Below are 23,823 nucleotides of genomic sequence, written 5' to 3' on the forward strand. Positions count from 1 at the left end.
GTGTGTGTGTTTATCTGTCTGTCTGTATGTGTGTGTGTGTCTGTGTGTTTGTGCGAACCTCCTGTTAGGTTTGCCTTTCCACCTGTGTCCCTGAATTTGATTGGTTTACAACTGCTGGAACCCATCGTCCCTCTTTTTCCCTTTCACTTCCATGTTTTGCTTTCTGGGTGAACTCAGTCCGGTGGCATCTGAGAGGCCAGAAGAGGATCTCTTTGTGTGCTCTGTTGATGCCCATTCTCATGTAAATGAGTTGCCTTTGTAGAAGGGCTGCTCAGTATCGTGTTAGAAAAACAACCGCACCAGCACCAGAATTTTAAAATAACCTTTCAGAGCATGGCTTTGCTGCAACATACAAGGGTGTTATATTGGACTTGGTTACAAATTAACCCCGACAGAAAGATCTGTGTTAATATTGTGCTCACAGTGTTGGGCAATTGCTATCTACGTGCTGCAGCGAGCTCAGATCAAAAAAGAACTAAACTCTGTGCAGGGGACTTGACGTAAGTAATGAAACAGGATGTGGCACCTTATATAGAAGGGTGCATGTTGAAGTGCACTGGCTGCATTTGTCTTAATAATAACCTAATAATGCTTTCTAACTTCCTGTCTTTTGGGGAAAAGAACATGTGTTTTAAAGAAGAAACACCTTCTATTGTCTCTGGGCATTCCAACGCACTTTAAAGGGAGTGATGGATAGAGGTGTTGATTCCTGGCCAATTCACGCTGACACCAGGAAACCCTCCCAGTCTAATAGACTATTGGAACCCTTGCTCCAAAATCCAGTCTACATTAAATGAACTCTCACACCCTAAACTTTCCATAAGGTTCAGTTATTTGCAGCCTTATTGAGATTAAAATAACATCATGGACTGAGCATTGACTCTTGGGAGCTGTTAATCGCTGTAGTTTAGAGTAATTCTTGTATTCTTGGCTGAAAACTCTGGGGAGGTTTTGTGACAAGAGCTTTGTGAGACTATGCTGTCAGGATGTGTTGGTGAAGCATTTTTTTCCTCCGGGAAATCACCAGCCTGGAGCTGAAAGCGACTTTCTGTTATTTTGTAAACAATATTTCAATACAGTGAGGAAGGAAGGTTTACATTAGCTGTACACAACTCTGAAGTGCCCTGTGTTGTGTAAAACACTGTTCAAACGCATATCTATATGCCACATCTTTCACAGCCACAGAAGACTTATGACCAGTTAAATACTCTGTCAAATGTAGCCACTCCTTGTAATGTATTAAACAAGGCAGCTAATTGGTACCTCACAACTTCCCGCAATTTGAATCCCGAAAAATGAAGTGATGGGACTGTCATTTCTGTTTGAGGAATATCTATGAATCAGGACTCCACGGTGTTGTCTTCAAGACGGTAGCATGGGGATTGTTAACCCCTGCCTGAGGGGTCCGATGGGGGCCTCTCCATTCAATGTCGGTTGATGATGGCGTCTCCAACAGTATGGCACCCCCTTCAACCATTGAACACAAGTGCCAGCCTTGAGAATTTATCAAAACCTCTGCACTGTGACCTGAACCGATTTTGATTCCGAACGCTGCCGGTGGCGGACAGAGGGTGTGGTTCATCCGCCGTCGAATGTGCATCCCCACGGTTGGGCCCGGGCCTGTTCCCTGATTGAAGGCCGTGCGAGTTCCTGTCGCAGCATTTGGAATTTCTTTCTTAAATGGTTGCCTCATGGCATTTAATTAACAATAATTTCCTTCCCCTTTTTTTATTTCCCTGCAGATCCCATTGTCGTTTTGCCTCCGTTGGGCAGAAGGAGCCAGGAGATCAGTTCATGCCAACTCCTTAAAGAAACGAAACAAACCAAAGACCTGGAGGCGCCTTTCCGTCTCGACAGTGGGGGGTCGGCAGAGATCTGGGGCCCCTCTCCCATGGTGGTGCTGACAGGAGGATGGGCTCTTTCCGCAGACCCAGACCTCGCTTCCTGAGCTCCCCGGTGCTCAGTGACCTACCCCGCTTCCAGGCTGCCAGGCAGGCAGCCCTGCTGGGTTCCAACCGAGCCTGGAACAGGTAGGAAGACTGGCGTCTGGTAGTGGCAAAGGGCCTGTGAAATAAGGCAGCGGAGTTGTAAATCGATTCCTAATCAAATGCACTGCAGCTCGAGAACTAAGTAGGTTGACTGCACTGGCACTGCATTGTTTAAAAACAGAAAGGAAGGGAGTGATTTAGAGTCATAGACATAGAGCCATAGAGATGTACAGCACGCAAACAAGACCCTTCAGTCCAACCTGTCCATGCTGACCAGATATCCTAACCTAATCTAGTTTCATTTGCCAGCACTTGGCCCATATCCCTCTAAACCCTTCCTGTTCATATACCCATCGAAATGCCTTTTAAATGTTGCAATTGTACCAGCCTCCACCAATTTCTCTGGCAGTTCATTCCATACACGCACCACTCTCTGCGTGAAAAAGTTGCCCCTTAGGTCCCTTTTAAATGTTTCCCCTCTCACCCTAAACCTATGCCCTCTAGTTCTGGTCGCCACCGACACTGGGGAAAACATAATGTCTACTCACCTTATCCATGCCCCTCATGATGTTATAAACCTCTATAAGTTTCTGAGGCACCAGGGCAAACAGCTCCAGCCTCTCCGTATAAATGGTGATATCTTGGGAAACGTGGATGTGCAAGGGAAGTTCTTGTTTAAGATACACAGGCTGCTGCAGCAATCAATTAGGAAGGCAAAGGCTACATTGGCCTTCATTGTAAAAGGATTTGAGTTTTGAAATAGCACTGTCTTCCTACAATTGTACAGAGCCTTGGTGAAATTGCACTGGGAGGATTGCATGCAGTTTTGATCTCCGTACCTCAGAGAGGGATGTACCTACCACTGAGGGAATGCAGCAAGGAATAGATGCGTACAGGATATTTCCTTTGATTTGGAGGCCTAGAACCAGGCGTTACTGTCTCGGGATATGGAGCAGGCCATTTCAAACTGAGATGAGGACATATTCCCTACTCGAGGATGGATTCTCCTTCAGGAGAAGGTTGGGAAGGCTGGGTCTCTGAGCATATTCAAGAAATTGATTGGTACATTCACAGATCTCAAGGCTTCAGGGGCTATGGAGAAGAAGCAGGAATGTGGTGATGAGATGAGGAGAAGTCAGGAACGTATTGAATGACCCAGGAGGTTCAATGGGCCAAACAAATTCCTCCTGCTCCAAGTTTCTATCTCTGTTCCCCTCACGGACTGAAGTTTTTACTTTAAACCCAAGCAGATGGCCATTGAAGTCCTGGCTAAATCATCATTCTCTATTCATCTCATTGAGAGCACGAGTCTACAGCACCAAACTACCTCACTCTAAACTGACAATCTTCCACACAGATTGGTCGGGGATGGTTGGCATGGTTACGTTTTGTGGAAGGAGACAGACTGGGAACTTTCGGTGCTGACGTTCAGGCAGAATGGTGATGTTCCAAAGCCCTGGTGATCATGATCCGAACATTCAACGCTCCTTTCTCCTTTCCCTCAGAAGAAAGGAGGATGTCTAACAATGGAGGGAGCAGGGTGGGGCAAAGACCATGAAGATTGGTTGACCATCTCAGCCGTCCTTCCTGTGGCAGAAAAGCCTCCTCACCCTGTCACATGGCAGAACCTTTGTGCCCTCTTCTGACCACCGCTGTGGCTGATGGTTCGCATCAGTACGTGCAACTGAAAACGTTGGCAAAGGCTGTGCAAAATAAAAGCTGTGTTGGGTTTCTGAGAAATCAAGGGAACAACATGACGTGTGTGACACTGGGCAAAGTTCCTGGCTGACTGAATCTGGTGCTCAGTATGAAAGTCAACATACCATATATACTCGTGTAAAAGTCAAAAACTTTAAACTATTTTTTTAAGGATAAACTTATGGGGTCGACTATTACATCGATACTACCTTTTGAGGGACTGAAATTCTTGCTACAGTCCGAAATACTGTATCATTAGCAGAAACCCAATTGATCTCTTAAATGAATAAAGCTTGAACCTTGTGCACCATCCAGCCTTAAAATCTGAAATTCCATGCTGCTTTGATTCATTTCATGCATGGATTTGCATGGCTTCAAGACCAATGAATTTTCCATTTCCTGAAGATTGTTCAATATCTTTCTCCACTCTTTCTCAAGTTTCTCTGAAACACAAAATGCTCTTGCTGCTACACCTTACTCATCTTCTCTGCAACTTTCAGTTTAAACACTGCTGTATAATTTTTGATTTTTCTGCAGGGCGCTTTTACACAAAATGATGAAAGACTTCCAAAACCTCAATGAGGTATATGATTGTATTCCACAAGTGCTCCAGGGGAACTGAGTTCAGCCGAGCTGCATGCAAAGGGAGGTTGTCACCTGACTCTGACCTGATGCGTCTTAAACTTTCACACCAAATTGGTGTGAACTGTACATCAAAACCCATAATAGCACGCAAAGAAAAATTCATTTCGTCATCGTAACATTTATGTACAGGATAATGACTCACAGATGTTAATCTGCTATCTGTGTAGGACTTTTACATGAGATATATTGGTCAAACATAGGAAGTCGACTTTTATATGAGACCGACTTTTAAAAGGATGTATGGTAATTCAGTGTGTTCGCACGTTAGTGAGGAGCCCCATCTTCCATAGAGCCCAGCTCTTAGTGAGGATTGACAAACTCAGAGTTCCGAAACGTGGATAAAGAAGTGAAAACTGACCACAATCCCACTCCTGATTATGGTTGGAAATATGCGTATAGATGGTGATTGAGAAGAGGGATTTGCTGTGCTAAGAAATAACTTGCATTCAGATAGCACCCTTTCTCAGAAATATCTTAAAACAGTTCACAGTAGCTCAGCCAGCTATGTCATGGACCAACACATTGGCTGTTTTGTGCACTGCAAGATCCCATTCTTAAAAAGCCAGTTTGTGAAGGATGGAACTGGAGCCGATCTTTACATATTCATTCAGAGTTGCAAATTTCAAACATGCGCTTCCTAACCCAACAGTTTTACTCTCTTTATTTCACTGGGGTTCAAGTGAATTCCTGTGTTGAATTAAACAAATCCCTATCTTCCCTTTAAAGGAAAATTGGAGTTAATGTGAATAACCAAAATTTCAAAACAGATTAGATCAGAAAGCTCTGTCTTTTGCATTACTTTGTGAGATGACACCTAATAATTTCTTCATAGATGCGATTCAATTCAACCCACATCTCCAACCATTTAGTTGTAGTCCTTTCTCTCCACTGTTCGTTTCAAGCCCCAAGGGTTAATCTATAACCTTTGATCTCACTTTTCACAGTGTATGCTTTATCTCACAATAGATAGTTATCAACATAACATTTAATGGGTATGCTGTCAACAGTACATCAGTTCTCCAGCAGCTCACTTCAAATATTTAACAGATCAAAATCACACAGCCACTAGATCCTCAATAGCCAGTGTTTCAGTAACCAGTTCCCAAGCTAAACCTTTTCTATCTTATCCCTTTTCATTCATGGGATGTAAGCATCCAGCATTGGTTGTGTGACCCTAACCGCCCTTGAGAAGATGAGATGTTAGGAGTGTGTTAGAATTGATTAAGAAATGAGCTTCATTCTAATATCCAGCAGGAATGTCAACATGTGATACTTCACTAAAGCTGACTGGTTTCCTCTTCCAGGGGTGACCTGAACATGGGGACTTAGGTCTGCAAGAGATTTCTGTGTAAATCACCTTTATGACAAATCTGCTTATCTTGTATCTCAAAACCAGCTCCAAATTCACCCTAGTTCCCTCGCGATACTTTATCACCAAGCTCATTGGTGGCCTTCAAAGCTGCACAATCACGAAAACGTCTACTGCTGTTTCTATTCTGAGATGGTCCTGAAGCTTTTATTTCATAGTCTAATCTATGCAAGCCACAAGCTTCCATTGCACTCAGAGTCAATATGAATTTGCCTCCCACACGGGATTTAATCTGGGTCAACAGTGCTTGTGTTAACCCTTATAATATAAAGCAAACTAGCCAGAGACAGTGTGGTATTGAAGAATCCAACAGATGTTTATTACAGATGTTATGTTATTCAGGTACATCGTGTCTGGGCTATTTGATTACAGAGAGCACCATGCGTCCTGTAGCATGTCATGCTTCAAGTGATTGCTAAGTAAGATGGTGTATGAGACCTTCAGATCACATGGTACCATAGGAAGTCTCTTAAATGTATACATCACCACCCACCAAAGCTGAAATGCCCACGGTGGCTCAGCAGTTAGCACTGCCGCCTCACGGCGCCAGGGACCCAGGTTTGATTCCAGCCTCGGGTGGAATCGAACTCTGTGTGAAGTTTGCACGTTCTCCCCGTGCCTGTGCGGGTTTGCTCTGGTTTCCTCCCACAGTCCAAAGATGTGCAGGGCAGGTGATTTGGCCATGCTAAATTGCCCATTGTGCCCAGGAGTGTGTAGGCTGGGTGCATTAGTCAGGGGTAAAGACAGGGTAGGGTAATGGGTCTGGATTGTTTCTCTTCAGAGGGTCAGTGTGGACTTGTTGGACCAAATGTCCTGTTTGCGCCCTTTAGGAATTCTATGAAATGTATCCCAAATAAGTATAAATGGTTGTACATGCACACACATTATCAGTTCAACAATTATACAAATACGTAAAACAAAGTTTATAAAACTAACATTTCAAAGTTCAGTGCAATGTTTAGGAGGGTGGTGATTATGCCCATTTGGAGAGGTGCACGTTGTTCTTTGTTGGTCTTGTTTGACAACTTAGTTGTTTTTCTGCTGGTTTCTGTCACTCAACATCACCACACAATCATCATCGTCAGAGGTTTCTTCCTTGCTCCTTTTGTGTGTGACTGTATAATCCCTCAATGCTCTGAGCTGTGTCCTGTTCCTTTACAATGTAGAACTGCGACCAGTCAGCACTTTCTTATTGGAGAAAGTGAGGGACTGCAGATGCTGGAGATCAGAGTTGAGAGTGTGGTGCTGGAAAAGCGCAGCAGGTCAGGCAGTATCTGAGGAGCAGGAGAGTCGATGTTTTGAGCATAAGCCCTTCATCAGGACTTTATTGTTGCATATTTTAGAAACCTTTGCTATTATCCATGTATTTGTGATGTTTATTTCTGACAGACAGTCATGGTAGTTCTCCATCTGTCTCATCATCTACTTATTTCCGTTCTCCCCTATCTTTGAAACAGAATGTCCTGTGTCTTGGAATGATGAGACAATTGGTTGCTGAGCAACGTCATTCACACTTACCTTCTGAGCACACATTGTGCTGAGTTTGGGAATTCCCTCTACTTCAGTATTGCAGGAGACTACAACAAGCCAATGTGTTTTGTTGCATGACACTTGATGATCATTTGGTAGTACATACCATACATTCTACAAAACTATTGGAGAATGGTGTCAAAAAGTGTGGCGCTGGAAAAACACAGCCAGTCAGACAGTATCTGAAGAGCAGGAGAGTCGACATTTCGAGCATAAACCCTTCATCGGGAATGTGGGGGTGGCCCAAGGGGGCTGAGAGATAGATGGTAGGGGGTGGAGCTGGGGGTAAGGTAACTGGGAATGCGATGGATGGCTGAAGATAGGGGTGATGGTGATAGGTCGGAGAGGGGAGTGGATCAGATAGGTGGGAAGGAAGATGGACAGGTAGGACAGTTCATGAGGGTGGTGCTGAGTTGGACGGTTGATCTGGGACAAGGTGTGGGGAGGGGAGATGAGGAAACTGCTGAAATCGACATTGATCCCGTGTGGTTGGAGGGTCCCAAGCCGGACGATGAGGCATCTTCCTCCAGGCATTGGATGGTTAGGGTTTGGCGGTAGAGGAGGCCCAGGACTTGCATGTCCTTGGCGGAGTGGGAGCGGGAGTTGAAGTGTTCGGCCACAGGGTGATGGGGTTGTTTAGTGCGTGTGTCCCAGAGATGTTCACTGAAATGTTCTGCAAGTTGGCGTCCTGTCTCCCCGAGGGAGTGGAGATCACATCAAGAGCAACGGATACAGTAGATGACATGTTTGGAGGTACAGGAAAATCTCTGTCGGATGTGGAAGTATCCTTTGGGGCCTTGGATGGAGCTGAGGGGGGAGGTGTGGGCGCAAGTTTTACACTTCTTGCAGTGCCAAGGGAAGGTGCTGGGAGTGGAGGGTGGATTGGTGAGGGGCATGGACCTAAGGAGGGAGTCGTGGAAGGAATAGTCTCTGCAGAACGCTGACGGGGCGGGGAGGGAAATTTATCTTGGTGGCGGGGTCTGAGTGCAGGTGGCGGAAAAGGTGGAGGATGATGCGATGTATCCAGACGGGTTGGTGGGGTGGAAGGTGAGGACAAGGGGGGGGGGGGCAGGTTCTGTCCTTGTTGCAATTAGAGGTGTGGGGTTCAGGGGACGCGATGCGGGATGTGGAGGAGATGCGCTGGGGGGCATCATTAACCACGTGGGAGGGGAAATTGCAGAAGGAAGCCATCTGGGATCTTCTGTGGTGGAATTGGTCCTCCTGGGAGCAGATGCAGTGAAGGCGGAGGAAGTTTTTGACTCTGATCTCCAGCATCTGCAGTTCTGACTCTCACCATTGGAGAATAGATCTTGTGTTATTGAAGCGCCTACTCCCTGTTGTTTATTACAGCTAACTATATATTTTCATATATACAGACACAGGTGACTTGTGAAGGTCTCACCTTCTCATCTCTCACCTGAGATGTAGTTAAAACTACCACAGGTCGTACATCTCTCATGAGTCCTCTGTGATTTACCTTTATATACATACATTACATTCTTCATGGCACCGTCCAGTACTAATCTACGAGATTACAAAGAGCAGCATCCTTTTCGCAGAGTGTCGCATTTCAACTGGACCTCGGTAAAGTGGTGTTTGGGGCCTTGATATTGTCAGGTCACATGTTATGGTACACTGAGATCATAAGCACATCTTATAAAGGTATATTGACCGTGACATAACACAAGGAGATGTACTAACTGTGAGACATACAACTGTGAGGTCTCCTTCCATTACTATCATGATTCAGAGATGGACTGGGGTGTACAAAGTTAAAAATCACACAACACCAGGTTATAGTCCAACAGGTTTAACTAGAAGCACTAGCTTTCGGAGCGACGCTCCTTCATCAGGTGGTTCAGGAAAATTACATTCCATAACCACCTGATGAAGGAGCAGCACTCTGTTGGATTATAACCTGGTGCTGTGTGATTTTTAAGTCATTATTATCATGGCATCTTTTCCTGGCACATAGACATTAGACAATAGGTGCAGGAGTAGGCCATTCTGCCCTTCGAGCCTGCACCAACCATTCAATATGATCATGGCTGATCATCCTTAATCAGTATCCTGTTCCTGCCTTCTCTCCATAACCCTTGATTCCACTATCCTTGAGAGCTCTATCCAACTCTTTCTTAAATGAATCCAGAGACTGGGCCTCCACTGCCCTCTGGGGCAGAGCATTCTTGTTTTTGGACAACAGTCTGTTTTGGGTCCGCTATCAGCACTTGTAGCACACTTTCTTACTTTCCAATCTTTCACACCAGACATACAGCACAGAAACAGACCCTTCGGTCCAATTCATCCACACTGACCAGGCATCCCAATCTGACCTCGTCCCTTTGTCAGCACTTGACCCATACGTCTTTCAATCTATTCATACACCCGTCCAGATGCCTTTTAAATGTTGCAATTGTACCAACCTCTACCACTTCCTCTGGCAGCTCATTCCATACATGTCCACCCTCTGCATGAAAAAGTTACCCCTCAGGTCCCTTTTAAATCTTTCCCCTCTCACCCTAAACCTATGCCCTCTAGTTTTAGACTCCCCGACCCTAGAAAAAAAGATTTTGTCTATTTAGCCTATTAACACACTTCATGATTTTGAGGGGTGACCCCTCAAACTCCGACGCTGCAGGGAAAACAGCCCCAGCCTATTCAGCCTCTCCCTGTAGCTCAAACCCTCCAACCCTGGCAACATCCTTGTAAAACTTTTCTGCACCCTTTCAAGTTTAACAATATATTTCATACAGGAAGGAGAACAGAATTGTACACATTACTCCAAATGTGGCCTAACCAATGTCCTGTACGGCCGCACTTAATGTCCCAACTCAGTGTTCTAATACCAGTCCACAGACCTCTTGGTCATCATCCTAAACAGTTAACCAACATTTCAGCTCTCCAGTAACTTGTTCTGCAATCCCCACGAATGTTGCATTCCTTTGTTCACTAGACCCCTCAAGAATAAGTGTCATCAAACTGGGCAGTGGCCTTTGGAGATGATAGCTGTGTTCTGTCTGCCATGATTGCTCTCTGGCCTGTCACATACTCTATTCTGCACCTCTGGACACAAATACAAGGCATTGGCAGTACAAGGCACCTTGTCAAGGGTGCAAGGTTTTAACATTAATGCTACTCAGTTATGAGGAGTGAACAGTAACAATTTGATTGCCATACATCATCTAACCACCACCATTTATTACCTTACCAGAGCCTTTCCATTCTCTGTGACCCACTCGTTTGTAATACGGCAAACTTTAAATTAAATGCTGGCTTAAAAATGGTCTTATTTTTGTGTTCTCCCAAATTTTCTCTGGCCTCGATGGAAGCCTAGCTACCCAAATATAAATTATTCAAATATGCAGAAAAAGTAAATGATTGAAATGCATTCTAGACTAGGGCTATCACAAAACCCACATTTGGGATTCTGTTCATAGATTAACCGATAGGGACTGTATCTTCCAAGCATCTGATGTGATGTCTTTGCATGATCCCTAGTTAAAGTGATGTGTCCATTAGATTTACAATACCACATGGCAGTGACTTGTTGGGTGAGTAAATTATAGAAAGATTTTTGTATTTTTCTCTTTGGTGACTGGCATGGGAAGATTATTTAAGTGACTTAATCTAAGGAACACAGTGGACAATTCGAAATCATGTGTTGCTTTGTCCAGTTGGCTGGACTTTGAGTGAGTCAGTCAGGAGAGTACTAATGCTAACCAGCCAGCCACACAGAATGTTGGTTTTAATAAAGAAAATGAGAAACTGGTTCTGATTGGTTTTAGCAGGCTGCATAGCGATTTTGGAAGCTTTGGGACTGGCTAGATTTTTACTAGGTAAAGACAATGCAGATGCTGAAAATCAGATTCTCCAATAGAGTGGTTACTCTCTCTTGAGTTTTCTGTTCAGTCAAAGAATTGTAGACTGTTCAGAGAAAAGAATGCCACTCTAGAGGAATGATATGGCAATGCCGGTGTTGGACTGGGGTGTACAAAGTTAAAAGTCACACAACACCAGGTTTTAGTCCAACAGGTTTAATTGGAAGCACTAGCTTTCGGAGCGTCGCTCCTTCATCAGGTGGTCTAGAGGAAATAAGGAACTAATTGGGGAAGTCTACTGAAGTTCACATTCACCAGTGACTTGGAAATTAGATAAACAGTTACATGTCTGTGCATACCTCATTGATTAAGGATTGCACGAAAGCTTGGCATCCATTGTTTGAAACTGTTTAGTTGAACGGGCAAATTACAATTCTGGCAAATTTTTCTTTTCAATTTATCTCTTAACTGTGTTTGTCAGACTGCCTGTGAGTGTGTGTAAGGGTTATGATCAAAGAAAATTGGATTCAAATCATAGATATTAATTAAATTGACTTTTTTTTGGCTTTTTCTGCAAAATTTACAGTATTAATGATAAATTGTTCATTTTTTGTGTTGTGTTCAGGAGTTTATACAGTCAGGTTAGGACCAAAAGGTCATTGAGTATTTTAATTTCACTGCATTGTGAATCCAGTGATAGTAAGGCTGATTTGGTTTGGCTTGCTATCCCTGGTCGTGATACAATGTAATTTTAAAATTCTTTTCTCTCTGAATTTTATTGTGTAATACTTTAAGGAGAACCACCAGGTTTTGCTAAAAGGATACAATAATGTAGGTTTGCTCACTATTTATACCCAAACATATGAATAGAAAGCAGGAATTTTCAGCATTGCTTCGCCTGAGGCCCACTGAAGATGTTACCTAGTAAGGTAACGAAACGTCTGGAAATTAACCTTCCAGCTCAGCGATCAAACCTCAACCTGTGCTATAAATCTTCTCAAAACTTGCTAGGATACAATAATGTCTTGACTAGATAAACTGCAGATCCATTGACTTACCAAATATAATTGCCTTGTTGTACTGCATATCATGTTTTGATTCTGCATTTCTCATGAAGCTTTACTCAATAAGCTCATAAATATCTACCTATCGTCACCCCATTACTGTTTTTAACATGGCCTATTCCAGCTACAACTCTCACACTGGTGATCGCAAATTGTTGGCACCATCAAACTAAATTCTTCACTTCGCATATATCCTCACTATATCGTGAATCAAGATAACTTTTGTTGTGGTTCTGTTCGCCGAGCTGGGAATTTGTGTTGCAGGCGTTTCGTCCCCTGTCTAGGTGACATCCTCAGTGCTTGGGAGCCTCCTGTGAAACTGACTGAATCTGTGGATGAGTGGATGATCCACAGATTCAATCAATAAGCACATCGACCTGGACCCAATATACCAGCTGGAACTGACAACCGGAAGTGGCAGATTCAAACCACTATAAATGCCAGAGGAAAGATCACAGAAGCGCTTCACAGGAGGCTCCCAAGCACTGAGGATGTCACCTAGACAGGGGACGAAACGTCTGCAACACAAATTCCCAGCTCGGCGAACAGAACCACAACAACGAGCACCCAAGCTACAAATCTTCTCACAAACTTTGAACAAGGTAACTTTTCTAACAGACCTGTTCCACATAGTGTCGAACTGTCCAGCATTGTCTAGCATTGCATGATTAAATAGCCAACAATTAACATAGTCATCCCAGGACAAAGACATTTTGTGACCAGTATAATTTGTTTGGATTCATCATTACTACCAAATTCCCGACATATAGTGAGTTGGTTTGAGGACCTTGCAACTCTGGTTTGGCAATTCATTGCCAAAATGGTGCTTCCTAAAGTAGCTATTAACTGTCTCCTGGCCACGCCGTGGAATCACTTGGTTATTAGTGTTGTTCCAGTTTTGTCTTGCACTGTAATAGCCTGACCTGCTGCAAGTGCGTTCATCCTTGCGGAATGTTGAATTTGTTCCATCAACTGTGAAGGAAATGATGGTTTTTGCCAAGAATGGTTTCAAGGCTACAGTTCCGAAGGATCCTTCTCCTGGAATTGAATTGCCATCAGACCCTGCCCCAATGAAACACCTTGGCATACCATCCTCCAACCTAAACAGAACGACTGACACCCGAACTGACTGTGTGGTCAACCTTCTTTACGGGTCTGTGAAAATCCATGATATAATCCTCCAGGGAATGGCCATCTGTTCTTTTCAAAATCTATCAAAGTCTGGCCATGCCTCATCCAAATAAGCATTTAACAGATTAGCTTCCATTGGTCAGATGGTTTACACTTGGAGAATTTCAGAAGTTAGGCTTTTGCACTTTGTTGCCTGCCATGTTCCATAATAACTAAGGTTATTGTTTAGTTTGCGTCATCGAGTGAAAACAGACCCTTCGGCCCAACCAGTCCATGCTGACCATGTCCCCAAATGAAACGAGTCCCACCTGCCTGCTCCTGGCCCATATCCCTCCAAACATGACCTATTCATGAACTTATGCTTTTAAACATTGTAACCGAACCACCATCCACCACTTCCTCAGGAAGTTCATTCCTCACACGAACCACTCTGTGTGTAAAAAAAAAAGTTGCCCCTCATGTCTTTTTAAAATCTTTCTCCTCTCACCTTAAAGGTATGCCCCCTAGTCTTGACGTCTACTGCCCTAAGAAGAAGACACCTGCCATTCACCCTATCCGTGCCCCTCATGATCTTATAAACCTCCATAAGGTCACCCTCAACCTCGTACACTCCAGTGAATAAAGTCCCAGCCTATCCAGCCTCTCCCCTTAACTCAACCGCTCCATTCCCGGCAACTTGCTGACAAATCTTTTCTGAAACCTCTGCAGCTCAGTGAATCCTTCCTCTAACGGGGTGACCGGAACTGGACACAGTGCTCCAGAAGAGGCCTCACCAACATCCTGTGCAACTTTAGCGTGACACCCCAACTCCTATTCTCTTGCTACCTTCCAACAGGCATTTTTCGACCACCTTTATACTTTGACAAAATATTCTATTCCAGAGAGACTTGGGCGACTGCCTGTGTGGAGTTTGCACATTCTTCCCCCTGTCTACACGGGTTTCCTCCGGGTGCTCCGGTTTCCTCCCACAATCCAAAGATGTGTAGCTTAGGTGAATTGGCCGTGCTAAATTGCGTCCAGGAATGTGTAGGATAGGCGCATTAGTCAGGGGGAATGTAGGGTAATAGGGTAGGGAAATAGGTCGGGGTGGGATACTCTTCAGAGGATCGGTGTGGACTTGTTGGGCCAAATTCCACACTGTAGGGATTCTATAATTCTATGAGGATCCTGCGAAAGCCAGTTTTTAAAATTGATTCACAGGATGTGGGTGTCACTGTCCAGGCCAGCATTTATTACCCATCCCTAGTTACCCAGAGGGCAGTTAAGTGTCAACCACATTGCTGTGGGTCTGGCGTCACATGTAGGCCAGACCAGGTAGGGATGGCAGATTCCTTACCAGTTGATGAAGGCTAGCTCTGGTGCCAGTCTTTGCACACTTTTTTATATTTATTCACAGAGTTGCACATTACGACAAGCTCAGCCCAAGCTGTGCCCATGGAGTAGGCCTCAGGTGAAAGCCCAGTCAGTGCCCTCACACAAACAATTAAACACAACTAATCCATAACTAATTCAACTCTCAAGGTTGAAAGAGGAAGGTTGGCTAAGACACCAGACCATTCTTCACAGTTGGCAATGCAACCTTATTAATGTCAAAACACAACAGACGGATGCTGCCTGACAATGTTGTGCTGCCTCAAAGCTGTACTTAGTCAGCTGAGATTGTGGTCAAGTTTTCAAGGTGTGGCTTGAACTCACAGCCTTCTAACTCAACAGGTGAGAGTTTGACCATCCAAGGCAAGCTCTCCCCATTGTGAAGAGCTCACTGACCCTCCCATTCACATTAGGCACAGGTCTCGCAACATTACCTCATATAAAATTCCCAAATGTGTTTATAACATGGGTTTAATGCAGAGTAAAGGTAGGGTGACAAGGTGGCTCAGTGGTTAGCACTTGGGTCCCAGGTTCGATCCCAGCCTTGGGTGACTGTCTGTGTGAAGCTTGCACATTCTCCCCGTGTCCGCGTGGGTTTCCTCCGGGTGCTCCGGTTTCCTCCCATAGTCCAAAGATGTGCAGGTCAGGTGAATTGGCCGTGCTAAATTGCCCGTAGTGTTAGGTACATCGGTCAGAGGGAAATGGTTCTGGGTGAGTTACTCTTCGGAGGGTTGGTGTGGACTGGTTGGGCCAAAGGGCCTGTTTCCACACAGTAGGGAATCTAATCTAATCTAATCTGCACAGCCACATGAAACACTCCCAGATCAGGCACAATGCAGCTAGGTAAAGTTCCTTGTGTGCTTTGGGAACGGGCTTTATTAAAATAGATTTTAATCGTCAGTACTGCTTACTTCTGGCTTCTCCTCCTCTACTATTTTTGTGCTCACCAGCTCTGAATTTCCTACATCCCAACATCACTCCCCTGGTCTTTTTCAGGCTAATGACAATGAGCAACAAGTCAGTACACAACGGCTATACTAGGCCGCTTCAATAAGTGCACCTTTCAGTTTCCCCTTTCTCTGCTACACTATTCTTGATAACCAGGAGATCCTCATGTGGCTTAGAATCCACATTCTACCACTTTATGTCACCATGGGTTAGCATGTTTCACGGCAGAATTTTAAAATTACTTCAGATGGAGAATTATCTTCCTTCTTCTCTGCTCCAGACCTTTCCTTCGGCCTGTCGCCATGTTTTGCCTGAGGAAAGTTTTTTTTTGATGAGGTTCCATTCGAAATTTTCATTTGCTTTACTTATTGCCATGTGTATTTTGTCACAAAATACAGTGCCGATGTTGTACGGTGTCGCTACTCTCCGGGCACCATCTTAGAACACAGAAGAATAAAGCAGTGTCGAATATAAAGGCAGAAGAAGGAAGAAAGTGTTCAATCTTACAGTCCCTCTTGTGCGGCATCATGGGCCATGGGTGACATGGCCAAGCACGAGACCCCTTTGCTGTGGGTATGTTCGCCGAGCTGGGAAGTTGATTTGCTGACGTTTTGTCCCCTGTCTGCGTGACAGCTTCAGTCCTGTGGAGCCTCCTGTGAAGTGCTGCTGTACTGTGTCCTCTGGAATGTATTTGGTTCTGTTCCTGCTGTAGGCTGGTATGTGGATCTAGGCTGGTATGTGGATCTAGGCCGGTATGTGGATCTAGGCTGGTATGTGGATCTAGGCTGGTATGAGGATCTAGGCCGGTATGTGGATCTAGGCTGGTATGTGGATCTAGGCCGGTATGAGGATCTAGGCCGGTATGTGGATCTAGGCCGGTATGAGGATCTAGGCCAGTATGTGGATCTTGGCCGGTATGTGGATCTAGGCCGGTTTGTGGATCTAGGCCGGTATGAGGATCTAGGCCGGTATGAGGATCTAGGCCGGTATCTGGATCTAGGCCGATATGTGGATCTAGGCTAGAATGTGGATCTAGGACAGTATGTGGATCTAGGCCGGTAAGTGGATCGAGGCCGGTATGTGGATCTAGGCCGGTATGAGGATCTAGGCCAGTATGTGGATCTTGGCCGGTATGTGGATCTTGGCCGGTATGTGGATCTTGGCCGGTATGTGGATCTAGGCCGGTATGTGGATCTAGGCCGGTATGTGAATCTAGGCCGGTATGTGGATCTAGGCCGGTATGTGGATCTTGGCCGGTATGTGGATCTTGGCCGGTATGTGGATCTAGGCCGGTATGTGGATCTAGGCCGGCCGTATGTGGATCGAGGCCAATGTGTTTATTGATGGAGTTGGTGTTGAGTGTCATGCTTCTAGAAATTCTCTGGCTGTCTTCTCTTCGGCTTGTCCTACAATCATTGTGTTGCCCCAGTCGAATTTGTGGTCCTTTGCCATCTGTGTGTAAGGTTACTAGGGACAGTTGGTCGTGGCGTTTAGTGGCTAGTTGGTGTTCATGGATGTCTGCCTGTTTGTCCTACATTGTGTTTCGTGCCTGGAATCCTGTAAATTACGTTATTCTTACACGTGAGAGGGTGAATTGGGAGGAGGTGAGTGCTGCTGTTTGTGTGACCACTGGATTGTGGGCTGTTATTACAGGAGAGCTGCAAACCCTTCTCTGTCTGTCCCCTGCCAGGGTCTCCACGGTCAATTCTTCAGTTTGCATGCCATTGTTCAGTCTGTTCCCCCCGACAGGCAGTCCCAAGAACTGAAAGAACCCAGCGCTAACGGTATTGATGACCAGCATTGGACACTCTGGGGCTGAATGGCCTTCTCTGTTGTAACTTGTATGAGAAATCCAGGCGTGATATTCTTTGTCCACAACCCTGCACTCCTGGCACACACACGTCTCAGGGGTGTAACTGTATGCTCCAATAGAAGGGATCACCCACCCAGTTGGCTTACACGTGACTCCAGTCCTGCACGGATATGGTTGATTCTTAACTGCCTTGTGATGTGGCATTTCCATTGGTTGGAATTGAAAAAGAGTGACAAGAGGCGGGTATATAAATATCAGTGTTGCCTAAATCCTGCGAGTAATGTTTCTAAATAGTAAGTAATATTTTTAACAGTATTGACTTGGTCATTAGCAGGAAAATATACCTGTCGTAAAGGATGCTTGGGACAGCTATTGTGCTTCTCCCTCATCCAATTGCATGTATTTTGCCTGTACTGTCTCTGTGCCCCTTTCTTAAGCTCCCCTCCCCTTTTCTCCCCCTTTACATCCGACCCGCCTCTCTGAAATTTCCGGAAGCGATCTCAACAATGTCCCAGTTTCCAATGCTCCGGTTGGTGGCAGGAAACACAGGAACATTGACAAACGCCACTCAAACCCAGCGTGTTTGTTTGGGGAGGCAGACATAACAAGCAAATAGTGGGCACACTACATCAGTGGTCTTTTCAATAAATGCAAAGTTGCCCTACTCCCAGAGGACCATGGGAGACTGCTCTCTCTCATCAGAGAGGGACGACTGGTGGTGGTTTAACCTGAGGGTCACCATGCCTCAGACAAGGGGAGAGTTGAGAAGGAGAACCCTTCATGGACGAGTTGCCCAGGAAAAAGAAGGATATTTATAAAAGTTCACGATGATGACACATTTCCATAGGGTAAAACACCACAGCCAGTATAACATGATATGACTGCTTCCCTTATAAGTTAGCTCATATAATATATGAGCTACAAAGATTGGGGGTCCTGTTGAGACAGATGTCTTGAAATTTAGTACCAACACTGTGTACATTAATGTCTCAGACTTACATACAGACTGGATTGTATGCTTATTTTTGTTTTTATTGCATTATATTGCAAAGCAAATGCCACTGCACTGAACAGCTTAACTGGATGCCTGTTTAACTGAGAGTTAAAGTGGAGGCATTTAATGTCATTTTTGCAACAAGTTGCCAGCAGCAACTTCAACTGGCCTGTAACACAGGCTGTTGCAGAAGCTCAGGCCACCTGCTGCAACTTTATCACTTTGTCAGTTCATTGATTTTTGTTTTTTTTTTATCATGAAACGTGTCTCATTTTTGGATTTTCATTGTTTCCCCCTCAGCGTCCACAAGGCAGTGATCCGCGTGTTCCAGGGAGGAAGCTTGCAAGACAATGAGCTGTTCTCTCTGAATGAAAACATAAGGTAAAAATCCCAGATAAGGTTGAAGGAGGTGAATTGATTAATACTTAACAATGCATGTCGAACTGCTTTCACACCCCCCTTCAGAAGAAGATCAGTCTGTAGCCAAACTGGTCTGTGTGTGATTCCAGTCTCTGATTGATACAATTTATTGTTAACTGCCCTCCAAAGTGGCCTAATCAGTCATTCAAAAGTGAAAAAAAGTATTACTAAGGAGGGCAAGACAGTGACCACCATCACTCTCTCAGGGTTATTCTCTAAGATGTTCCCATTGCATCATATAATAAGAAAGGCAAATGGAATCCTGGCATTTATTGCAAAAGCACTGAATTATGAAAGTAGCGTTTACTGTAATTATACGAGGTGTTGGTGGGACTACACCTGAAGTATCTGTGTCTGGCTTTGGTCTCCTTACTTGAGGTGGTGGCACTGGAGGCAGGTCAGAGGAAGTTCACCAGATTGGTTCCAGGAATGAAAGGGCAGTTGCATGAAATGCAGTTGAATATCTAGGGTTTGTACTGGCTGGAGTTCGGGTTGGGGGAGGTGGGGGGGGGGGGGGTGTCTGGCAGAGTCATATAAAATACTAAAGGGATTGAGAAGGCAGGTGTTGAACAATCACTCCCCCTTGCGAAACAGTCTCAGACAAGAGAGCACGGATATAGAGTGAGAGGAGGTAGGATCAAAACAGAGATGAGGGGAAACTATTTCTCTCAGAGGGTTGTGAATCCGTGGGACTCACTGACCCAGACTGTAGTGGAGGTGGATTAAAGAAAGAAATAGATATGTTTCTGATGAAACTATGGGGAGCAGGCAGGAGAGTGGAGTTGAGGCCAGGATATGATCAGCCATGATCATGTTAAATGGTGGAGTGATCTAGAAGGGCTGATTTGCTCCTAATTCCTTTGTTCCTATGTCTGAATTGTTCTTGGACTTTAGAATCTTGTAAAGAACAAAATCAGACAGACAGACACAAGGTTTGGTTTAAGCAGAAACTTAATTGTTAAAGTAAACTTCTGAATGCAGCAGGACAAAACCTGCAAGCTGGTCCAGATGACACAATACCTTGGTCAGTCTGTCTGATTTCAATCCGTCCACAATCTAACCTCAACACCCGCCAACAAACACAGAAAGTCATTGCGATGCATTAGAAATCAAAACTTCTACTGAAAGACCGCAAACAAAACCTCATGTTCTAGCCCCGACCCTGTCTTAATTCAGATTAAATCTCTCTGGATCTGGTTGCTGCCCTGAGGTAATCTGAGCCCTCTCACCCCCAGTAGGCCTCAGATGTGGCCGATACAATCCTCCAACTGGTAGGAGTCAGACTGACCTGTCCGAACCCATCACCAGCAAAGTTGCTTTGATTTCAACCCCCAACCCACCTTCTCTAGTGATTCATATTGAACATCAGACAGCCACATTAGACCTTTTTCCTGATGCTCGGGATGTCGGAGAGTTAACCCTGTGAGTATTTCACACATGATGCAGCCAGGGATGACCAGTTAACCAATGCTGTACATTTCCATGGAGAATCCAGACCAGACAACACGATCAGTTCACAATGATTATGCTGTTTCAACCTGACATGGTAACAACACCAATGGGAAAATGTTTGAATTATCCGTCCCCTCCTCATTGTGGTAACATTGGTCAGGTTCTAGTACTCTTGTACTGAGTGACATGGAGGAGCCGGTGTTGGACTGGGGTGGACAAAGCTAAAAATCACACAACACCAGGTTATAGTCCAACAGGTTTATTTGGAAGCACTAGCTTTCCGAGCGCTGCTCCTTCATCAGGTGGTAACTACAACTACCCGATGAAGGAGCGGTGCTCCGAAAGGTAGTGCATCCATATAAACCTGTTGGACTATAATCTGGTGTTGTGTGATTTTTAACTTTGAACTGAGTGGTCAGCCTCGTGACTGCAGTAGCCAATGGCAGGTCGTGTCATTTCTTTGCCCCCATTGACGGGCGATAGCAAATCAGACTATGCTGAATCCTTTGTGCTGGAGCCATTATCTGAATGGAACCTCTCTGCATGTGGGCTGAGGGTTGGCTTGCATCTGCAGCACTGTGTCTAAGGGTTTCTCATCGATCAGAAAGCCTAGTTGGAAGGGGAGTCAAATCCTACGACTAAGATGGGCAAAGGAACCTGAGATTGTCCACCTTCTGTGTATGTAGAGCTACAGCGATGTTCATTGGAGCTCTTCCTTGCAATCTGCCATTTTGTTATTCACTGGAACAGTTTGAGAGAACTGGCTTGCTAGGCTGAAGACTGATGTGCTAGGCCGATGTCAGAGGGGTTGTCAAGATCAACCATGTAGGTACATATAAGGCATGGCCTCAGCTCCAGTGTGATACAGATGCCAAAAAAAACCACAGTACAATGTGGCCCATTAACAATGTTGCTTTCAAAGGAACTGGACCTAGAATGGTCAGAGTTGTTGGAGAAATTGAAGACTATATTGAAGAATTGAGGTAGCTTTGGTTTTCAGGAATAGAACGTAAGATATTTTTATATCACTGAAGGTCTACAGTTGTACTGACATGGTCTTATGGTCTGGAGTAAATTGCCATGAAGGAATAAAACTCAACTCAGGATTGAGATGTAAGCAAAATACTGCAGATGCTGGAAATCTGAAATGAAAACAGAGTGCTGGAGAAACTCAACAGGTCCGGCAACATCTTGAGGACAGAGAAACAGAGTTAATGCTACGAGTCCAGTTGCCCTCTTTCAGAACTGGGAGAGGGGTAGATACTGATGCTTTTCGTGCTGTTGGCAGAGAAGGGGAGAGGTAGAAGAGCGGGGACATTTAGGGGTGGTGGGCCTATGGCCTGGCCCGGCTATCCACCTGTCTTCATGGTTGCTTTGGTCCTACCTGAGGGGGTGGACCCGATTCCATCCTGTCCCTCACCAGCTCACAAGAATCCGAGGGGTTGGGGTCTTCTTAAAGCAGTTTGATCAACTGGCCCTATGCCACGACAGAGGGGTGCAAACTACCCAGTCACACAACGAAGTCAGCAAAGTTGGGATTGTCAGGTGCTGGCTTTGCCAGGTGCACCTTTATACCCAGGCCATGAAAATCCTACACTATGAGGGTGGGAATCACAGAATTGTGTCCCATCCACGATTTAACACCCAGCCTCTGTTCCTACACCCGACTGAGGCATGAAAATCCCACCTCGATAGGCAGAAAGGTTGGCCATGAACCAGGAGGTATAGTGAATCAAGCGTTCTTGACTGCTGCCTGCCTCAGTCCTAGATGGGAACAGCACATCACACATGGGGGCATTACCTGTTCAGGTGAACCTTGGGATATGAGACTGGTTGTCAGGGCCCCCATCACACCTGCTGGTGAAGCTTACTCACCGACAGGGTCAGGCCAAGATGTGGGGCGATAAATGATACCTAGGTCTAGCTACAGCTATTAGGCCTTAGCCCACTGGACAGCCTAATAATCCAGTCAACAAAGATGCAGTGCAGAAGAGGTTTGCATCAATAAAGTGCCTGAAAATGCATTCAGTCATGTGCAGAAACTGGCTAGTTTTCTTCTGAGCAAAAAATAGTAGGTGTTTAAAATTATTCAGGATTTTCAGTTAATTAAATTTGGCCAAAATAGTTCAAAGTATTGAACACAGTCTGACAGAGGTGGAGTGGTTTACGAAAAGGGGGACTCATGCTTGGCAAATGTACCGAGGGTTTTCAGGGTTGGAACTAGTAGAGTCGATAAGGGTGAGCCAGTGGATGTGGTTCACTTGGATTTTCACTAATGTCCCACATAAAAGGTTAGTTAGGAAATTAAAATGTGTGGGATTGGGTGTACCATACTGACATGATTAGAGAGCAGATGGGCAGACAGGAAACAAAGAGGAGGACTAAAGGGGTCTTTTTCTGAGAGGCAAGCAGTTACTAGTGGGGTATGGCAGGCAAGCAGCAGGCATCAGTGCTGGGACCCCCAATTATGACTAAGGTGAGGGAACTAAATGTAATATGAAACAAATTTGCAGAAACTCAAAGCTGGATGGGTGGGTGAACTGTGCGGAGGGTGCAGAGATGCTTCAGTTCTGAAGGAGGGTCCCTCGACCTGAAATGTTAGCCCTGTTTTCTCTCTCCACAGGTGCTGCCAGACCTGCTGAGTTTTTCTAGCAGTTTCTGATATTTGTTTCTGATTTCCAGCATCCGCAATTCCTTGTTTATTTGCTCCAATGTGATTTGGAGATGTTGAGAGAATGGCCAGGCGCATGCCAGGCACGGTATAAATATGAGTTTATCCACTTTGATTGCATATGCAGGAAGGTAAATTATTATCTGATTGGTGATACATTGGGAAAGGGGAAGATGCAATGAGACCTGGGTGTTGCTTCGGATCAGCAGCTGAAAGTGTGCATTCAGGTGGGGCAGGCAGTGAAGAAGGTAAATGGTAAGTTAGCCTTCTTGGTGATAGGATTCACATACAGGACAGGGCTGTCTTGCTGCAACTGTCCAGGACCTTGGTGAGACCACACCTGGAATACTACGTGCAGTTTTGCTGTCTTTATCTGAGGTATAATGTTTGGCAATGGTTTACCAGACTGATTCCTGGGATAGCAGGACTGATGCATGGAGAGAGACTGAATCAGTTTGGACTGTATTCACTGGGGATTAGAAAAATGAGGGGAGTTTCATCGAAAACGAAAACTGTGAACAAGACTAGACAGGGCCAACACAGGAAGGATGTTCCCGATAACCGGGGAGTCCAGAACCAGACATCACCGTTTAAGGAGATGGAGTATGGACAGAAATGAGAAGAAATGAGGATCTGGACCAGATGGGCCAATGGGCTGAGAAGTGGCAGATGGAGTTTAATTCAGATAAATGCGAGGTGCTGCATTTTGGGAAAGCAAATCTTAGCAGGACATATACACTTAATGGTAAGGTCCTAGAGAGTGTTGCTGAACAAAGAGTGCAGGGTCAAAGCTCCTTGAAAATGGAGTTGCAGATAGATAGGATAGTGAAGAAGGTGTTTGGTATGCTTTCCTTTATTGGTCAGAGTATTGAGTACAGGAGTTGGGAGGTCATGTTGCGGCTGTACAGGAC

General features: G+C 45.0%; 1 protein-coding gene across 4 annotated transcripts in view; it reads left to right on the forward strand.

Moving 5' to 3' along the window:
* The window catches only part of LOC122557955 (proline-rich protein 5-like), a 141,585-nt gene that overhangs the window by 35,436 nt on the left and 82,326 nt on the right, over positions 1-23,823 (forward strand). For 3 of the 4 annotated variants that reach the window (XM_043706220.1, XM_043706224.1, XM_043706223.1), the window contains exons 2-3: positions 1,743-2,030; positions 18,670-18,750. In XM_043706220.1, coding sequence (XP_043562155.1) covers positions 1,912-2,030; positions 18,670-18,750 — 200 coding nt within the window. In that variant the 5' untranslated portion in view covers positions 1,743-1,911. Of the gene's footprint in view, positions 1-339; positions 501-1,742; positions 2,031-18,669; positions 18,751-23,823 lie in introns of those variants that run through there. The other variant, XM_043706221.1, reaches the window with a different exon arrangement.

Source organism: Chiloscyllium plagiosum, chromosome 16, assembly GCF_004010195.1.
Source record: "Chiloscyllium plagiosum isolate BGI_BamShark_2017 chromosome 16, ASM401019v2, whole genome shotgun sequence".
Classification (NCBI taxonomy): domain Eukaryota; kingdom Metazoa; phylum Chordata; class Chondrichthyes; order Orectolobiformes; family Hemiscylliidae; genus Chiloscyllium; species Chiloscyllium plagiosum.